The sequence below is a fragment of the Marmota monax genome, unplaced genomic scaffold (assembly GCF_021218885.2).
Source record: "Marmota monax isolate L192 unplaced genomic scaffold, Marmota_monax_Labrador192_F-V1.1 WCK01_AAM20220418_F8-fsc00017, whole genome shotgun sequence".
Classification (NCBI taxonomy): domain Eukaryota; kingdom Metazoa; phylum Chordata; class Mammalia; order Rodentia; family Sciuridae; genus Marmota; species Marmota monax.
Genome location: NW_026695241.1, coordinates 10,486,807 through 10,505,084, shown reverse-complemented (window position 1 = coordinate 10,505,084; position 18,278 = coordinate 10,486,807). Strand labels below are relative to the sequence as shown.

Genomic DNA, 18,278 nt, shown 5'->3' with positions numbered 1-18,278 from the left:
GAGTAATCTCTATTAACATTTTATTCTAACCTTTTCATTGCATTCTCTAGAATTCTCCACTAAGCAGAAGTAAGCTTTCATATTAGAATTTCAAGATGCATTTTAACAGGAGATGGAAACATACAAAGCTATAGCTACATCATTTATGAGTTATCATTATGTGATAAATGTATTTGGAAACACAGTGCATTTGGAAGAATTTTTTAATAAGGGTGCATTTTTTTAAAATGACTTACTCCCCATTTTGCATTTTGAAGATTTATAACTCTAGAGGGCTTCACATTTTTTCCCTTAGTGCCCAACTCCATCTTGTAGTAAGATTGATAAATAGGATTTGGAAATGATAATCATTCACCAATCCTGTGTGTTGACTGTGTGTCTGTTGCACTTTGACAGAACCTGTCCCGTGATTTTGATTTTGCTGATATATGTAAATAGATATTTAAGAGAAGGTACTGATTGGGATGCAGAGTTCACAGTATGATTGATAATAAGAGTTTCCTTTTGAAGATATTTCATTGATTTCTTAAATATCTTTCCAACTAAATACTGGTTAGCTAAAATATATGCTAGTCCCAAAGTTGCTATTTTTGAAAGGTTTGTGGGCATATCAGTACTTCTTATATAACTACCGTTAACTGGACTCTCTTCTCTTTTCTTCCCTACAACAGATCACAGATTGTGCTTAACCAAGAAGTCCATAGGTCCATCAGCCCTGGCCTGACCTCCACCAGAGGACAGGAGTTCTGTCCACCCACTCTGGCTGTGTAGACCCCGCAGATAACGTGGCCTCACCTGCTGCCTGCGTAGAAAATTCTCCCTATTGAAGTCTTTTGCACATGGAGGACAACAGCAAAGAGGGCCATACAGGCTGATAAGACCAGAGACATCAGAAAGGTTCTTTCACCGATGCCCTCGGGACATTTCTTGTAGCTGGAATTCTGGACTTTGACAGAACCTGTCCCGTCATTTTGATTTTGCTGATATATATATATATTTTTTTAATTTTTCTTTTCCCCACCACGTTGTATTTTCTTTCTGTTCTTCAGAAATGGGCCTGCAGACTACAAAGTGGCCCAGCCATGGGGCTTTTTTCCTGAAATCTTGGCTTATCGTTTCCCTAGGGCTCTACTCACAAGTGTCAAAACTCCTGGCCTGCCCTAGCGTGTGCCGCTGCGACAGGAACTTTGTCTACTGTAACGAGCGAAGCTTGACCTCAGTGCCTCTTGGGATCCCGGAGGGCGTAACCGTACTCTACCTCCACAACAACCAAATTAATAATGCTGGATTTCCTGCAGAGCTGCACAATGTACAGTCAGTGCACACGGTCTACCTTTATGGCAACCAACTGGATGAATTCCCCATGAACCTTCCCAAGAACGTCCGAGTTCTTCATTTGCAGGAAAACAACATTCAGACCATTTCACGTGCTGCCCTTGCCCAGCTCCTGAAGCTTGAAGAGCTGCACCTGGATGACAACTCTATCTCCACGGTGGGGGTGGAGGATGGGGCCTTCCGGGAGGCTGTTAGCCTCAAGTTGTTGTTTCTGTCCAAGAACCACCTGAGCAGCGTGCCTGTCGGGCTTCCTGTGGACCTGCAAGAGCTGAGAGTAGATGAAAACCGAATCGCCGTGATCTCAGACATGGCCTTTCAGAACCTCACAAGCTTGGAGCGTCTGATCGTGGATGGGAATCTCTTGACGAACAAGGGCATTGCCGAGGGCACCTTCAGCCATCTCACCAAGCTCAAGGAATTTTCCATAGTCCGTAATTCGCTCTCCTATCCCCCTCCTGATCTGCCAGGTACGCATCTCATCAGGCTGTATCTGCAGGACAACCAGATTAACCACATCCCTCTGACGGCCTTCTCCAACCTCCGGAAGCTGGAACGGCTGGACATATCCAACAACCAACTGAGGAAGTTGACTCAAGGGGTCTTTGATAATCTCGCCAACTTGAAGCAGCTCACTGCTCGGAATAACCCTTGGTTTTGTGACTGCAGTATTAAATGGGTCACAGAATGGCTCAAATATATCCCTTCATCTCTCAACGTCCGGGGTTTCATGTGCCAAGGTCCTGAACAAGTCCGGGGGATGGCTGTCAGGGAGCTGAATATGAATCTTCTGTCGTGTCCCACCATGACCCCTGGCCAGCCTCTCTTTACCCCAGCCCCAAGTACTATTTCTCCAACGACGCAGCCTCCCACTGTCTCTGTTCCAACCCCTAGCAGAAGCTACACACCTCCAGCTCCTACTACATCGAAACTTCCCACCGTTCCTGACTGGGATGGTAGAGAAAGAGCGACTCCACCTATATCTGAGCGGATCCAGCTGTCCATCCACTTTGTGAATGATACTTCCATCCAAGTCAGCTGGCTGTCTCTCTTTACTGTGATGGCATACAAACTCACGTGGGTGAAGATGGGCCACAGCCTGGTGGGGGGCATCGTTCAGGAGCGCATCGTCAGTGGGGAGAAACAACACCTGAGCCTGGTTAATTTGGAGCCCAGATCCACCTATCGGATTTGCTTAGTGCCACTGGATGCTTTTAACTACCGTGCTGTAGAAGACACCGTCTGCTCGGAGGCCACCACCCTTGCCTCCTATTTGAACAATGGCAGCAACACCGCTTCGAGCCATGAGCAGACGACATCCCACAGCATGGGTTCCCCTTTTCTGCTGGCGGGTTTGATAGGGGGTGCAGTGATATTCGTGCTGGTGGTCTTGCTCAGCGTCTTCTGCTGGCACATGCACAAAAAGGGGCGCTACACCTCGCAGAAGTGGAAATACAACCGGGGCCGTCGGAAAGATGACTATTGTGAGGCAGGCACCAAGAAGGACAACTCCATCCTGGAGATGACGGAAACCAGCTTTCAGATCGTCTCCTTAAATAACGATCAGCTCCTTAAAGGAGATTTCAGACTGCAGCCCATTTACACCCCAAACGGGGGCATTAATTACACAGACTGCCATATCCCCAATAACATGAGATACTGCAACAGCAGCGTACCAGACCTGGAGCACTGCCACACGTAACAACCAGAGGAACAGCGTTGTTAGGAAGGTGAACAGCCGAACTTTTGAGAACACACACGTGTGTGCACATAGACACGCAGATCACATTTGATAAATGTTACACAGATGCATTTGTGCATTTGAATACTCTGTAATTTATACTGTGTACTATATAATGGGATTTAAAAAAAAAGTGCTATCTTTTCTATTTCAAGTTAATTACAAACAGTTTTGTAACTCTTTGCTTTTTAAATCTTAAAAAAAAATAGTTGCTGAAGTACTGTACGGGGTTGTACAATGAGAACCTAGCGCCGAGGCAGAAGAAAGAGTGATTCTTCCTTATGATGCACATTAACCACTTTGCTGTGGTAGCTGTCAGGATAAATTCCTTTCCGACAGCTGATGGTCAGATGAAAGGGCATATTCATATGGACTCCTCGGGGTAAGAAGAATAATGGGTAAAGCAAGAAATGGCTGAGATGTTCTCATGCTATTTCTATGCCTCCTGGTCTGGAAGAAAAGTTAAAAGAAAAAAAATTCCATGAAATAAGAAAGGAGGTAGTTACCCTGAGTTGACCCAGTGCAGGAAATTTAGAAAGCATCAAAAGGAAGCCGGTTCCTGTGAGATAAGTGAACCCAGCCTGACACAATCTAGAAAATCAAGAGCCAATTTGAAAAGACCTTAGAACCCGGGGTGGCTTTCTGAGTGGGAGCTTAAAAATCACTCTTCATGCTTCCCTGGCCCTATGTGATAACAGAGTTAGAGACTTGAGTATGATTTCAGTCATCTTCAGGGACCGGTATGATCAGTCCTAGCAAGAAAAAAAAAAAATCCCTTAAAAAGTGTCACTATTCAAATCATATGTCAGGTTGAATCACATTCAACAGAGATATATTCTAGAATACTTTTTTAGAAGAGCCTAATAAAATAATGGGAAGAATTATATTGAATGGAATTATTTTTGATAATGAGAATTATTTGGGTAGTTTCACTGAGGCTATATCAACATGATATTTAGACCAATGAGAAAACAGTGTTTAAAATATATTAAAACAACTTCTTATTTAAAAATTACTGATACTATTTAGACAAAAGCAACTGATCAGTGGTTCTATGACACTCTATCAACTGACTTTATTAGTATCATGTTGAAATAGCTTGAATTAATACCTTTATCCCCTCTCAAATTCTTGTCTTCCAATCATTTCGCATCTATTTTTGTAATTAAGTTGTTTATGCCACCTTTGTTTGTCCCCCTCTGCTCAGTATTTCAAAGAGAATTATGAATGCCAGTCCTGGTTGCACAAAATATCTTTATGTACTTACATGTTTTAAAATGCATACTAATTCTCACTGCTAATAATTCTATAAGGACATATCAAAGCTGGCCAAAAGAATGCGTATTTTTAAAAGCAATACCAGGTTTCCATCTCAGACCGACTTTGATCCCATTCAACACTTGAAATTTCATGTGTTCTTTTTCGATTGTGGAAGTTCCTCCAATTGGGAATTGTGGAGGGATGGTAAATCTTCTGTAAGACCACGGATGAAAAATGAGCAAGTCAGAGAAGAAGAGCTTCCCCGAATGTTGGCAGAGCAGGGCAGCAAGCAGAGGGCATAGAATAGAGAGGGATATCTGCACTTAATCCTAAATGTTTTTGAAGCAACGTCCATCTTCAGCAAGCACGTACCATTTACTCTAATCTTCACCACTCCTTAGATGTAGAAGGGCTATAGATCACATGCATTATCTGAAAGAAAGTGCATCCTTGGAAAATTATTTTGAAAGATCGTGTCTAGGCATTTCACTGCGTGGTATATTTCTGTTACCACTGGCCATTATTTTAGGGACTCATGAAGTAAATGTCACACTCATCTTGCTTTCTCTGTCTTTTTAAGCAAAATAAAACTGTGATGCGTCTTTGTAAAAGTTTAGGTATAAAACGCTATGCAAGTTTTTCTTTATAGTAAGAGCTTTATTTTCCTTAACGATATACCCTGACTTATATGTTTTAATCTCCCTCATCCCTCAGAATAAGCAGAACATATAACTGAAGCTAGAATGTTGTAGACACAAGACTTGAAACTGTGCAGTCAATAGAGCTGAATTTAGCTATGAATTAATTTAAATTAATTCTGAAGTGACTCTGGTTTCCATTTCAGTCTGTTAGCTAGAGGGTCTTCGCTGTTGTGTTTTTAAAGATAGGTCCATACCATGAAGGGATAAGACAACCTGCGAAGGTGACCAGTGTAATAGTAAGCCAACTAAAATCAGGACATTGTCGTGGGGTGGTTTTTTTTTGTACTTAACTGGATAATGTCCTACCACTGGCCTCTTCCCCTTGGCTATGTAGATAAAACTGTTTGTTCAAATGATGGTACTCTGGCTTTTGAGGGCTTTTATTTCTGTTATCCACAAAACCATTCTCATTTATTGGTATTGTATGTTTAACTCCCAGTGGGAATTTTGGCTGTTGAGACCTCTTTGCTTTGCATCGGGAAGAATAAGAATGGAGAGGTTCTTGTAATATCTTTGGGGATTTTACAGAATTATTTCAGGTTTAAGTGGCACAGTGGAGATCTAGTCATGTGAAATGGTTAGGGTGATCTGACAGAATTTCTCTACTGAAGAGAGAAAATCTAGTTACAGGATTTATTTTGATCTTGTGCACATCATGACCAAGAGTGCTACGACTGAAATCAGCCTGCCATTTATAATAACGTACCTGGGGCTCTCACCTACACCAGGATGGAAAGTACATCATAAAATCTGTAAAATCTCAGGCATCTTACAAAAATTGTTGAATGACCGTCACTGATGGATTATGCTTTCACTGGCATGTTTCATCATCAGAGTATGATCTGTAGATACATCTGCTCCGTATTTTCTCCTCTTTTGGTTTCATCATTTTGTATTTTGAGGTGATTAGTCAAGGTTAAGGGTGCAGGCCAAGACCAGGTCCACTGGCTTATAGAGAGCTTGATGCTGACCAGCTGCGATGATCTCAGATAGTATCCAGCCTTGTCAGAGTGCAGAAATAAGTCACAGTACAGAGGACATTTCAGAAGGAGAAGGCATAGCCATGGTCACACAATATTATCAACAGGTATTCATACCCTGGGTAGTTGCTCATACCTGCTTGTTTGAGGAGATGTTTTGATCATGGAGAGACCTTGGGCTTCACTCAAACACTCTCAGATGCACTGCCCACACATCACATGGGACATTCACAGGCAGAGACCACAAGGATGTTCCCTATTTTCCTTGCACAAGGTGGAAAACGATCTCTTGTGCTAGGGAAAAAAGACGCAATTTCTAATTATCCAGATGTTCATTGAAACTATATTAGATATTTTCCCCCAAAGTTACAAACAAAAATTATGATGTGACCAATCTGGTAAAAAGTCTTATTGAAGTAGCTCATAGCACAGCTCCATTTCCTACTAGTGCTGATCATAATGGTCTTAGTCATTTCACCATGTCAGAAGTTCCTTCTCTTCATGTTGTGAGCAAGGCTCCCACTTAGAACACAGGGCAGCTTTGTGGTCCACAGGGAGCAGGAGCCTCACTTGATCAGCAAACCCAGCTGCAGTGTCCATTGCAACATTTGACTGTGAAGTGGCTCATTTCACTCGGTGTCTTTGTTTATGGCACTTTTCTCTAACTCTAATAAGGAGACTACACTTTACTTTAGAACATGACAATAGTACCCATGCTCATAACTTACCTTTTCAGATTCACAGGACAGCAAAGCAGAAAAGAGTACCCAACAGGGGAAAGATACATACACAAAACAGCTTCCAGTTCTTGATCTTGTCAAATATTGCCTGATGCTCTTTTATTTATGTCAAAACACTAAAGTTAGGAAGCTGTAGCTCACATCCTTCTTTGGTTCCTTCTGCAACGTTGAAAGACAATTGCTGGCAATGGAGGATGCTTTTCACTGGCTGTGGGGAAAATGTGTTTTACACAGATGATGATGCTGTTATAACACATCTTTTGCTATATTTCTTTTTTCTCACTGCACACCCACCCAAAGAGCACAAAGCAAGGCCATTGTGACAGGCATTTTTTAATCAGTTTGAAGTACGCATGTGCGTGCATACACATAGACCTGAGGGCATTTGTGAAGGTGTCCATAGGATGTAAGACTTGTAATCAGTTGAGGCACGGTGAGTCACCAGCACTGCTTGTCCCCTATAGGACTGATCTATCCACTGAAATCAATCTGATGACTTGTTATTGTTTGAATCATTTGTCGATTTGCTTCTGGTTTGTGTGAAGCGTGTTCTCTCTGACCAGGGACTTCAAGGAGCTGGAAGATTCTGCATCCCACATCCTCTTGAGACCTACCGTGTCACACACTCTGTTAACTACAAACTTCACTCCACGCTATACAGTACCTTGTTGATATGTTCAGTAAAGGCTTATTTTAAAAGAGAACCATATTGTGTTTATCTACTCAGTTCATTGGGATACAGCCAGTACTTGTATTGTTAATGTAAAAGAGGAAGGAGGAATGGAAGAGGTAATAGGATTTTCATTTTCTCCGACAGACCATGCAAACAACTTGTGTTGTGTAAGGGCCATTTGATTCTTTTTTTGTGTGAGGGGTTTAGTGAAAGCCTCATGTTCTTTCCTATTTCCCAACTAAATTTTGTGTTCTCACAAGTATCCTTAACATATACTCACATATACAGAGCGCGTATTGTTTTATGTTTGTGAAAATGATGTTGTTTAGGATGTAGATAATGACAATGTAGTTATCCAGTCAGAATAGTCTTCTCCCTCATAATCTGCTCTTAACATGCACTATTGTGTTTGAATGTCAGTTTTCTTTAAGAATCCTCATGGTACTTTTCTCCTTTAGAATTGCTCAGAGCTCATCACCTATACTTTTCTATGGGACACTCATGAAAATGTGTCTGTTCAAGTTCAATTCTGGATATTCTGGATTAGTCTCGTGGAATGTTCCAGAACCCCTTTCCCTAACCTTCTTGGCCATTTTCACCACTGATGTATTTGACAGAGATTGAATCAGGAAATAAAATTTTGACATTTCAGTTAACTAGTATCACTTATTTATAGAACCTCTGCTGGAAAATGAACTATGAAAGAGAGTGGTAATCGGTGACTCCTATTACATTGGGAATATTTTATGTAAATTAATGTCCTTTTTATTCTTGGTTGGTTTTGCCAAGAGTTAAGACATTACTGTATGGAGACTAGATCCCTTAGCCAAGGAGTACCTTTCATTTAAAAGAATTTATGAAGGTCCTGCTCCTCTGTTCCAGGCCCCAGGCTGAGTCCAGAGGCTTCATAGAACAAATGCAATGCTAGCCAAATCAAGCCCGAGTTCTACTCCACCATGTCCATAGATATTTCTGTTCATCCAGTGCATTTACCTACCCTCATCTACTGTGTATAGTATTGTTAGGTTCTATTGAGAATTCAGAGAAAACATGAGACTCTGCCAAGTAAAGAACACATGGATTTTGTAATTTATTTTTTGCCTGATGCCCTCATGTCACAGAACACATACAATCACCTGCCATTCTTTTTATTTAACTAGCAGCATGTCCAGGATAATGAGAGAGAGATAGATTCCTACCTGTTGGGAAGGTGGATGATGCATCTACCTTATAGGTTGATCTTTGCTTTTAATATGTGATGCAAAGTGACATCAAATTGACAAAATCAGAACTAATTTCAAATAAAGTTTTCAAATGTATGCCAAGTAAAAGTAATTGAAACATTAGGAACTGTATTTTGTAATTACACATGCAAACTCTTGGATCTCTATTATGCACCAGAATGGAAAATTAATCTTGAATAATAATGGCACCTGACAATTATCAAGCACCTATGTATCCAAAAGTATGTATCCAAAATGCTTTGATACACATTTGCATTTAGTCATTAAAATAACCATGTAAAGTATGGTCTCTTAATTTTTCAGATTTTAAAACTCAGCCCCAGGGACATTAAGTGATTGGTCCATAGCCACAAATACTGCAAATGGCACAGTCAGGAACTAACCCCAGGCAGGTCTCCATGGACATTTAGCAGTTTTCCTGCCTCTTAATAAATTGATTAAGACTGGCCTTTGGGACAAATTCCTAGTCAGTGTTTAAAGATATATGAAGATGGAACTATAATTTCTCTCCGTGGGTGCAATATTAGTTATTCTTTATGACTAGTCAAGGAAACACTGGGAAAACCTCAAAAAATACTTGGCTTTTAAAGCCCTTTTTCATTCATTCTAGTTTTTTATAGAAATTCCATTTTTTTTTCTGAATGTTTAATGCCCTCATGCTCGATTTGAAGGTTTCAGGTGGAAGCAAAATATGTCTTCACCCACAGAGAGATGAAACTATGAGACAACTTGACTTGGGCTATTTTTAGTAATCATTTGTTTCATACTTGAGAGGTTGCCCCAAGTATACTGTACATCCTGCTGAAGATGCACTTACGTCAGAATCTATTAGAGCCGTAGAACCCTGGCTTCTGGATTTATACTCACTGTGGTACAAATAAAGAATGAGTGCTTTGGGAGATATTATTGGGGCTTTATTTTCTTGAGTTGTGTTGAAAGTTAAGGACACAGAATTTTTAATGATATATCTCAAACCAGATGTCTTTTTAACATGCACACCCAATGATAATACCACTTGTTTACTCTTTTGGTACAAAGTCTAAACAAAGTGAAAATTTCAGTGTATCTTTGGAGGACTCTTATGATTTCAGGGATATGAAAAACCTCCATATTGGGTCCGTCTTCTTCAAATCAAATATAACACTGCTGGCTCAGAGGTGGTTAAAATGCCTACATTGAATACATGGGCCTTTATTCGTTTGCTATTATTTTCATTCAGCAAATATTTACTGGGGCTAGGTAAGTCTGGGGGCTGAATAAGAGAGTTTTTCAGTGGAGTTAAACTGCATCAACAAAATCCGTCCTAGAAGCCACATATTCCACATGTGGCCCAGGCAGCCCCTGAGCTATGCTTCCACCAAACACTTACACGTCGGTTTAAATAATCCACCAAGGATTCAGCACTTGCCTAGGCCTCTCAAGTATGATTTCTCTGTTTCCTGACTTTACCTTAGTCTTTTCCCACTTTAGCCCTTCCTGCATCCTGGGACAGAGGAAAATCTATTAAAACTGGATGCCTGTAATGTCTTGCTTTCAGAATATCCCATTACCATCACTTGCAAGATAGAATTTTAACACCTTGTGTGACACATCTGAATGCAAACTACTCCCTGGCATGCCTTATCTGTCCTGCCTCTACCTTCCTTACATTCTCTAGACAAGACTTATATTTACAATGAACATACACAGAAAGCTTTTAGTTTGTCTCGCAGCCATCTCGAGTGCTGTACATTCACTCAAGAAATATCATCTGAAATTCTCCTTTGCCTGGGGACATGCTCATTTTAGATATAGGTCAAACATACCCCTTGAAAAATCATTTCAACCTCACCTGCCAATTTTCTCAAGCCCTCCCCCCATGCAGTTAATATCACTTCAGAATTTTTTTAGCACCTACATATTCTAATTTTCTATGGGCTTATTTCATATCCACACTCTGGGTGGCCTGGAGGTGAGGAATGTATCTATCAATTGTTTCACCTCATGCCATGCTGAGCAAAGTGCCCAATCCCTTCTAGAAGACCAGCCACCTCCACTAGTCACTTTGGGTGAAGTGACTTTAAAAAAACCTCTGAGAGCTGTGGAATTCTGAATTATGTGGAATCATTTAAACACCCCAATGTGTACTTTACAAGAAGGGACAAAACATATTTTATAAAAATGACTCATATTATGTATCTTAAAGAAGTTTTGCATATTACGTATCTTAAAGAATTTTTGGTTTTGTGCTTATGTGATGGTCACACATTTGTGTGATTTGAAAGCTTTAGAAGGAATCAGGATGTGTCTACACCTACAAGATGAGCAGAGTGAGCTACTGAAATAATGCGAAGAACTTACTTTTTATGTGTTACGAACAACCTGAAAACTCTGAGCCAGTTTGCAGAAAGGCACGTAAAGAGGTGTCTTTACAAATTCACCTTGTAAAAAAAAAAAAGTGTCACCATCATGAAAAGTCTACAAAGCATGGGTAGACATAAAGTAAAAAATGTTGACAGTTAGTTAGTCAAAACGAATTCTTCACATGTAAAAAGCAGAGAGAGATGTCTCTTTCGTTTCCATCAGGAAAATCAAAAGAGACAGTTATTATTCACTGTCATAGCCTACATAAAAATGCAGCATGTGTCATTTAGAGGTCCCCATTGTGTGATCCTATTTGGGAATGAATAGTATGTCCTAGAAAAGTAGCCCCTACCGGAGGCAGTGGAGAGGGGTGGTTAGGAAGAGCTCACGCTTGAGTTCACGCACATTTACTTTGGAAACTTGCCCCTAAAACTGACCAGACAATTCACTTTGGCATTGACTTACACTTCAATATTATCAGTTCCCTTTTCCATAAATGGGATCTATGATGTTGAACACACGGTGACTGGAAGAATAAAAGGCATGGAGCGAGGTTGGCATAGTATCTGATGCTGAGAAGCATCACATAAATAACATGAACATGATGTATTTTCCATACAGGACGAATCCAGAAACACAGGGTGTCAAAGTGTCAACTTTTTAACATGGAAGTCAACTTCTTGAGTATTAAGATCAGAGTTACGTATAGGGGTTTTTTATTTAAAGATAGTTAGCTTCCAAAACTCCACATAACTGTGCACAATAATTACCAATACAAGTCTGACAGTTTTTCATTTTCCCTATTATTTTTATTTTTTTTTTTATTTTTGATAAGGAAGAGCTAAGGAAAGTGAGGTGCCACATGATAACAGAACAGCAGCACGTTCTTGTCTCATGAATGGGACCATTGAACAGCTTCCTTGAACAGAAAGAAAACAAACTCCTTTGTAATACAGTATAATTCCTCTCTAATCTGCAGAGCACACATAGGTTTGGTTATTGTGGAAAATCAGCTCAAGAATTGGGAGTACCAAAGGACCCTGAGAATGACTGTTGAGCAGAGGGTAGAAAACCAAAACATTTTTTTTTAAATCAGGGAACTAAATTTCTGTTCCAAAAATCTGTAATCTTGTAATCCCAGCGGCTCAGGAGGCTGAGGCAGATGATCATGAGTTCAAAGCCAGCCTTAACAACAGCGAGATGCTAAGCAACTCAGTGAGAGCCTGTCTCTAAATAAAATCCAAAATAGGGCTGGGGATGTGGCTTAGTAGTTGAGTGCCCGAGTTCAATTCCCAGTACCTCCTCCCCCCAAAAAATCTATTATCTTATTCATTCACTTATTTTTTTTTTCAGTGCTGGTGATCAAACTCAGGACCTCCACCCCCCCCAAATCTATAATTTTAAATGACAAGATGTTGGTTCATTCTATGATACCACCAACCATGGCATGTAAGTGCACCTTACACAGTGGGCATGGTAGCAACCAAAAGGAAGAATATTTTTGTGGCTATGCAAAGCAGATGTTATAGTCTACCACCTGTTTTGCAGTAGCTTTTTTCAATAGGTTCCATTCTTAATTTTGTAATCTGGTAATAATTAAGAAGCATACATCCTCTTCAGCTAGATCATGTTGTTTTTTATTACCTGTACCCTTTCTGTTTGTGGGAGTTAAAATAATCTCAAAGCAGCTCAGTCATTGTGGTCTGTATTAGCATCCATTCCCCTTATTTTTCTGTCTTTCTCTTGCTCAATAAATGTGGAAATTCAGATATCTGGATTCTGAGGGGAATAGTATTTTCTCTTCTAGTCCTTAACTACATAGTTTAATTGGTTTCAGAGTATTTATTTGTCAAGTACAAATGGAGAGCAGCATTCTGTGGTCTATAGCCAATCTCTGTTCTATTTGGAGGAGTGTCTGTTTTGATTGGTTGGCCCCCAGCTGTTTCTATTGAAAAATAGTTTCAATATCAGCCCTCATTAGTTGGAAAATGGCATGCTTCACTATTATTTCTGAGATAAGGGGAACAAGGAAGTGAATTGCTTTGCAATTGAAGTCAACCATATTGGACAGAGGGTGGCAGTGTCTATAGGACCATCGCATATTAGATGGGAAGGTATATCATTCAAACATGACAGGTCTCTTTAATTCTGGGATCAAACATGCCTAGAACTTGATTTAAATCACTGCTCCAGCTCACACTAACCTTGGGTGTTGAGAACGTTTATGATTTAGTTTTCTTGTCTTTAAATAGGGAATAACAATAATACCTCCATAATAACAGCACAGCACAATACCCCACCCCCAAGCGTTCAATATATGTCAGTGACTATGTGAAAATATTCAGAATTGGTGTATAAAAAGTTCGGTTGCATAGCTCAGCTCTCCCTTTGATATTGGGTAATATAATTTAGCTCTCTGGCTTGTTCCTTTTGTCAAAAATGTGGGAGTTTAGTTGAGTTAGCTTATTAGTCTAAGTTTATAAGTTTATAAGTTTAGTTAGTTTATTAGTCTGTTGGGACTTTAAATTCTGTTTCATACTTCTTAGTTTTCTAGGAAGTTGAGTTTTTGTTTATTGGGCTGATTTGTGTCCTGTTTTCTTGTAAAATTCAAGAAGATTTGTATTGAATAGATAGTAGGAATATTCACGCACTCAGCTTCATTGACTTTATTATAAAGTCAAAATGCTTCACACTAGTTATTACAACCTGAAACTAGACATGTTTGGGAAGTCACATGCATGATCATGGAAAGGAGGAGCTATAGAGTCAAGAAGAACTGTGTTTTTGTACCTATGTGGTCTTATTTTATGTTGCTAAGCCTCAGTTTTCTCCTAGGTGAAATGAGATATTAATATATCTAAGGATTAGTGAAGTTACATATGTCAAGTCTTCAATGATGCATTTATTGAAACCCATTATGGTTGAAAAATGACAGATGAACAGGACTGGTAGCAAGTGGAAACAAAACTCCTTTTTAATTCAAATACCTTTCCCCATAACAGGGAAATGAAAACTATATTAGCAAGCAGGCATATTCATAAAATACTTTATGTCAATAAAAATGATCACAGAATCCCTTACAATAAAATTATATAAAGCAGAATTGTTTCTTAGAATATTGAATATATCTTCAACCTTTGCAAGCCTTTTATGTACTAGCTATTAAACATTAAGTATTCAAAAGCATAGGAATTATGAGAACACCCAGGAAAATATTAAGTGTTAAGTGTGGTATATTTTGGATGAAGTAGAACACAATTTCACACTGACTCAGACACTTCTTTCTCTGAATTAAAAAAAAATATACAGATATGATCTTAAAAAATTAGAGAATGAGTTTTTAGGACAATTAGATAATTTTTTTATTTCCAACATCTTTAATACATTTATAAAACACTGCTTAACAGATAACAATGGGTTGTTAATTTCAAAATGTTTAGACTTTTAAATAGTTGCCTAAGAATAGATTCCAATATACACTTTCTTTGATCATATCATACACCTGAATATAATAATGAAACATTGTTTTATTAAGGATGGTTATATAATAAAGCCTTTCCAATAATTTATAATAGCCTAATTATTGATATTTTCAACTGATGGCTTTTAATTATATAATTGGAAAGTAATCCTTGGGACTCAAATTGAAGTATTATTATCTATTCTTTTACAAGCTATTATTTTTCTTATTAGCTCCTTGTTATAAAAATTTTAAAATTTCATTAATTCGGTAAAAGAAATTTAATAAAGTATAACAAAATTAGCAAAATGATTATTTTCTTAAAAATTTATATAAATATTATGCTACCTCTAAAAAAGGACCAAAATAGTATTTTAAAAGGAGTTTATCAAAATAAGTCAGATAAAAGTATTTAATTATATTTTTATTACATAACAAACAATCAAGCTCTACCAAGAAATTCAATACATCACCAGTACTGCTTAACTTCAGGGAAATCAAGTCACCTGGGAGAAAAAACACAAATTTATTAATCTCAACTATTTTTTTAATAGAGTGAGAAAATCAAAATTTCAAAGGACATGTTTTTGAAACAACTTATCACTAATGAAAGAATTAGTATGAATCAAGTGTATTTTGAAAAGCCAATATAACCTGAAATGTAAGCAACAAGCACACAAGGAAGAGAAAAAGACCTAAATAAAAAGTGTATACAAATGTTAACCTTTTAACAAGTAAGACAAAAACAATAAAAAACAAAAACACACAAATATGTTATACAGGATGGTGACGGAAGTGTGGGCAAGTAAATTGTGAAATGACATAACTTTTTAACCAAAAATAAACAATATGTTTTGTGGACGCATGAATAAACACTTTATACATAAAAATCATTTGTGGCATGAACACAAATTTAAATAATCAGGTATAGTGCAAAAGCTATGAAAAGATTATCTGTAGAACAACGAATTATCAAGAGAATTAACAAGTAGTTTATAACATTAGCCCTCCAAGTTCTAGAAACTTTCACCATTGTCATGAAAAAGTTATTCAAGATTCACCATGGCATACAACATAGTGGAAATAGCAATGGCCTTGGAGTTCTCATGTGAACTTACTTGTTCACTTACCAACTGTGTTACCCAGATGTATAACTTTGCCTCTTTAGTGTTTGGTTTTATATCTTTAAAAATATATAATAAAAATACCTCCTATAGTGTTGGTGTGAGCATTCATTTTTGGCTACCAGCACAGTGTGTAATATAGAGTCGTCACCTTAGTTCACTCCATGCAACTTTCTTTTCCACTGCCATCACTTATGATAGAACTAAGCTCTTTTCTGTGCTTCTGTAGAGTAAGCATCTCAAGTCTGCTCTTCCCCGAGACCTTCCAAAGAGAGAGTTATCTTCTCACATGACCAGGAGTGATGTGGCTTTGAGCATTACTGACATATCTTGTATGCTCATCTATCATGTGACTTCAAGTCAGATTTAAAACATAATAGATTCCTTTGAAGTGTCTATGAATGTGTCTGCAAGAGCTGGTAGGGCACATGCTTCTTCAAATTTTTCATGTTGTAAAGTTACACTACCTCTAAAAAGGACCAGTGATCCCAATAGTTAACTCTGTGTACTCATAAAGTAGTATCATTTAAAGGGACCATGAATTCTCTGTCATTCTGAATCTTAGCTCTGTTGTCCTCCCTTCTGCTTACAATGCCCACGCTGACCCATATTTCTTTGATGCCATCACCAAAATATACATACTTGTTACCGAGATTTTCAAGAAGGGAACAGTTTCCCTTCTTGATGGGAGTGATGGGCACTGTGTGGTTTATTCAGTTACAACAGTCACCAATAAAGGGCAAAAGACAACGAAATATGAACAAAGGAGAAATGGAAGAATTTTGAGCATGAGACATTTGGATGAAGAGATCCCAAGGGAAATCCCAAATTTAGGGTAGCATCAAGCACAGCAGACTTTGCCTGTATGTTTGGCCTGCCCAGATATGCTAAAGTGCCACTGCTCGAAAACCTCCTTCTATTGCTCCCTTGGACATTGCTCAGGCTAAACAGAGCATTTCATCAGGTTTTGTATTCTTCCCAGAACACCCTTTCTGGATGACTGATGGATGTGGGGGTAGGTAGGCCTGGGAAGTTTACTCCAGCTCAGATTAGCCCCAAGGGGCCATGTCATCTTCCTGATGGCTCAGTTGAGGCTTCCTTGAGATCTTATCTTGACTGACTTCTCCCTCCATCTGGTCCTGCTTCCTTTCCCTGCCTTTCACAGGGGTGTTTGTCAAGCCTTCCCTCCTGGGTGCTAATCTCTGTTTCTGAGTCTGCTTCCCTGGAACCCAACCTGCCACAGCCTCCTTCACACTTCTGCTCAAGCTGTCTTAAATTTCACCAGAGATAGAACAATAATTATGTGAAAGTGTGAGATGGAGCCCAAAGGATTTCTTTACATACTGAGCCAAGTTAAGTAAAAATAACTTCATGTTATAATCCCTCATTGTTCTTTTAGTTCTATGAATTTAAATGATGCACATGAATGTGGTTTGGGCCAAAACTGGAGTATGGGTTAATAGAATTTTGATGTATAGACTCTTTAACTGCTGTCAAGAGCATCACCCATTTTAAAGATAGGAAATTTGAAGCCCCTGGAAACACTAAGATCTTACAGTAAGAAATGGAGTGAGATTTGAAGCACAGGGCTGAGGATTTCAAATCCATTTGCTTCCCTCACTGTACCACACTACTTCACTATTAGATTTCTTGTAGTTACCCGGCGACTTAACTCATGTGGACTTTTCCATGAACTTGCAGATAAAACAAAGGAAGTCTTGAAATGAACAACCTGAACACTTTGTTCAGGACAATAAGACCTTCAATGGAGTAATGAACTTTCCAACTTGCTCACTACATTTCAAATCACGCAATTACTACTTTATTAGTGACTGTGGCCAAGATTCCCTTGTGAAGTAAAATTTAGTTACCAAAATCTGTATAGTATTAGATATCCTTGAAGGTCTTTGTTTTTTTAATTGATTAATTCTTGGGAAAATGTCTGAAATTCTTCAGAAACAAAAAAGGAAGGACAGAGTAATTTAATGATAATAGTAATAGTACCAAGAATGACCAAGTTCTCTAAAGTCTCTGCCATTATAGAGCCTATTTGCTGCCACAACTTGCCTGTTTTTTTTTTAATATTTTTTTAGATGTGGATGAACACAATATCTTTATTTTATTTATTTATTTTTACATGGTGGTGAGGATCAAACCCAGTGCCTCATTCATGCAAGGCAACAGCTCAACCACTGAGCTACAATAAATGTCCCCATGTGATATTACCATGGCTTTGTATATGTGTACCAGATTTGTACTGGTTAGCCTCTATGCTCTGTACTAGAATTTAGCATTGCTGCAAAGAGATTTAAGTGCCTTGACTAGATCTTAGGAAACTGCTCAAACCATTCTAGCAAACATGTTATTGGAAGCTACTTCCTCTCCTCCCTCCTGAATAGCTGGAGTGCTTAGTGCAAACAAACATATCTAACTTGCAGATCCTCCCATGGGCTTTTCTGCAGTGTGGCTGAGTTGTCTGTATGGAAATCCTGTCCTGTCTTTCCACTAGCTAGACGACCTTGGCCAAGTTGCAGAAACTGTAGGCACACATTTTTCCTTGCAGATTTGGTATAAGTACAAAATGAGTTTAAATGCATATAAAGTGTGTATCTAGTGCAGTTCTCCATAATGTGGGTGGCAATTGTTCTAATAACTCCCACAAAGTATTTAGTTTGTGACT

The 18,278-nt window shown here is 38.6% G+C and overlaps 1 protein-coding gene across 3 annotated transcripts in view; it reads left to right on the top strand.

The window, feature by feature from the left end:
- Flrt2 (fibronectin leucine rich transmembrane protein 2) overlaps nucleotides 1-8,952 on the top strand; it is an 89,369-nt gene extending 80,417 nt beyond the window's left edge. For all 3 annotated transcript variants that reach the window (XM_046440720.2, XM_058577868.1, XM_046440719.2), the window contains exon 2: nucleotides 672-8,952. In XM_046440720.2, coding sequence (XP_046296676.1) covers nucleotides 1,052-3,034 — 1,983 coding nt within the window. In that variant the 5' untranslated portion in view covers nucleotides 672-1,051 and the 3' untranslated portion in view covers nucleotides 3,035-8,952. The remainder of the gene's footprint in view (nucleotides 1-671) is intronic.
- The last annotated feature ends 9,326 nt before the right edge of the window (nucleotides 8,953-18,278 follow it).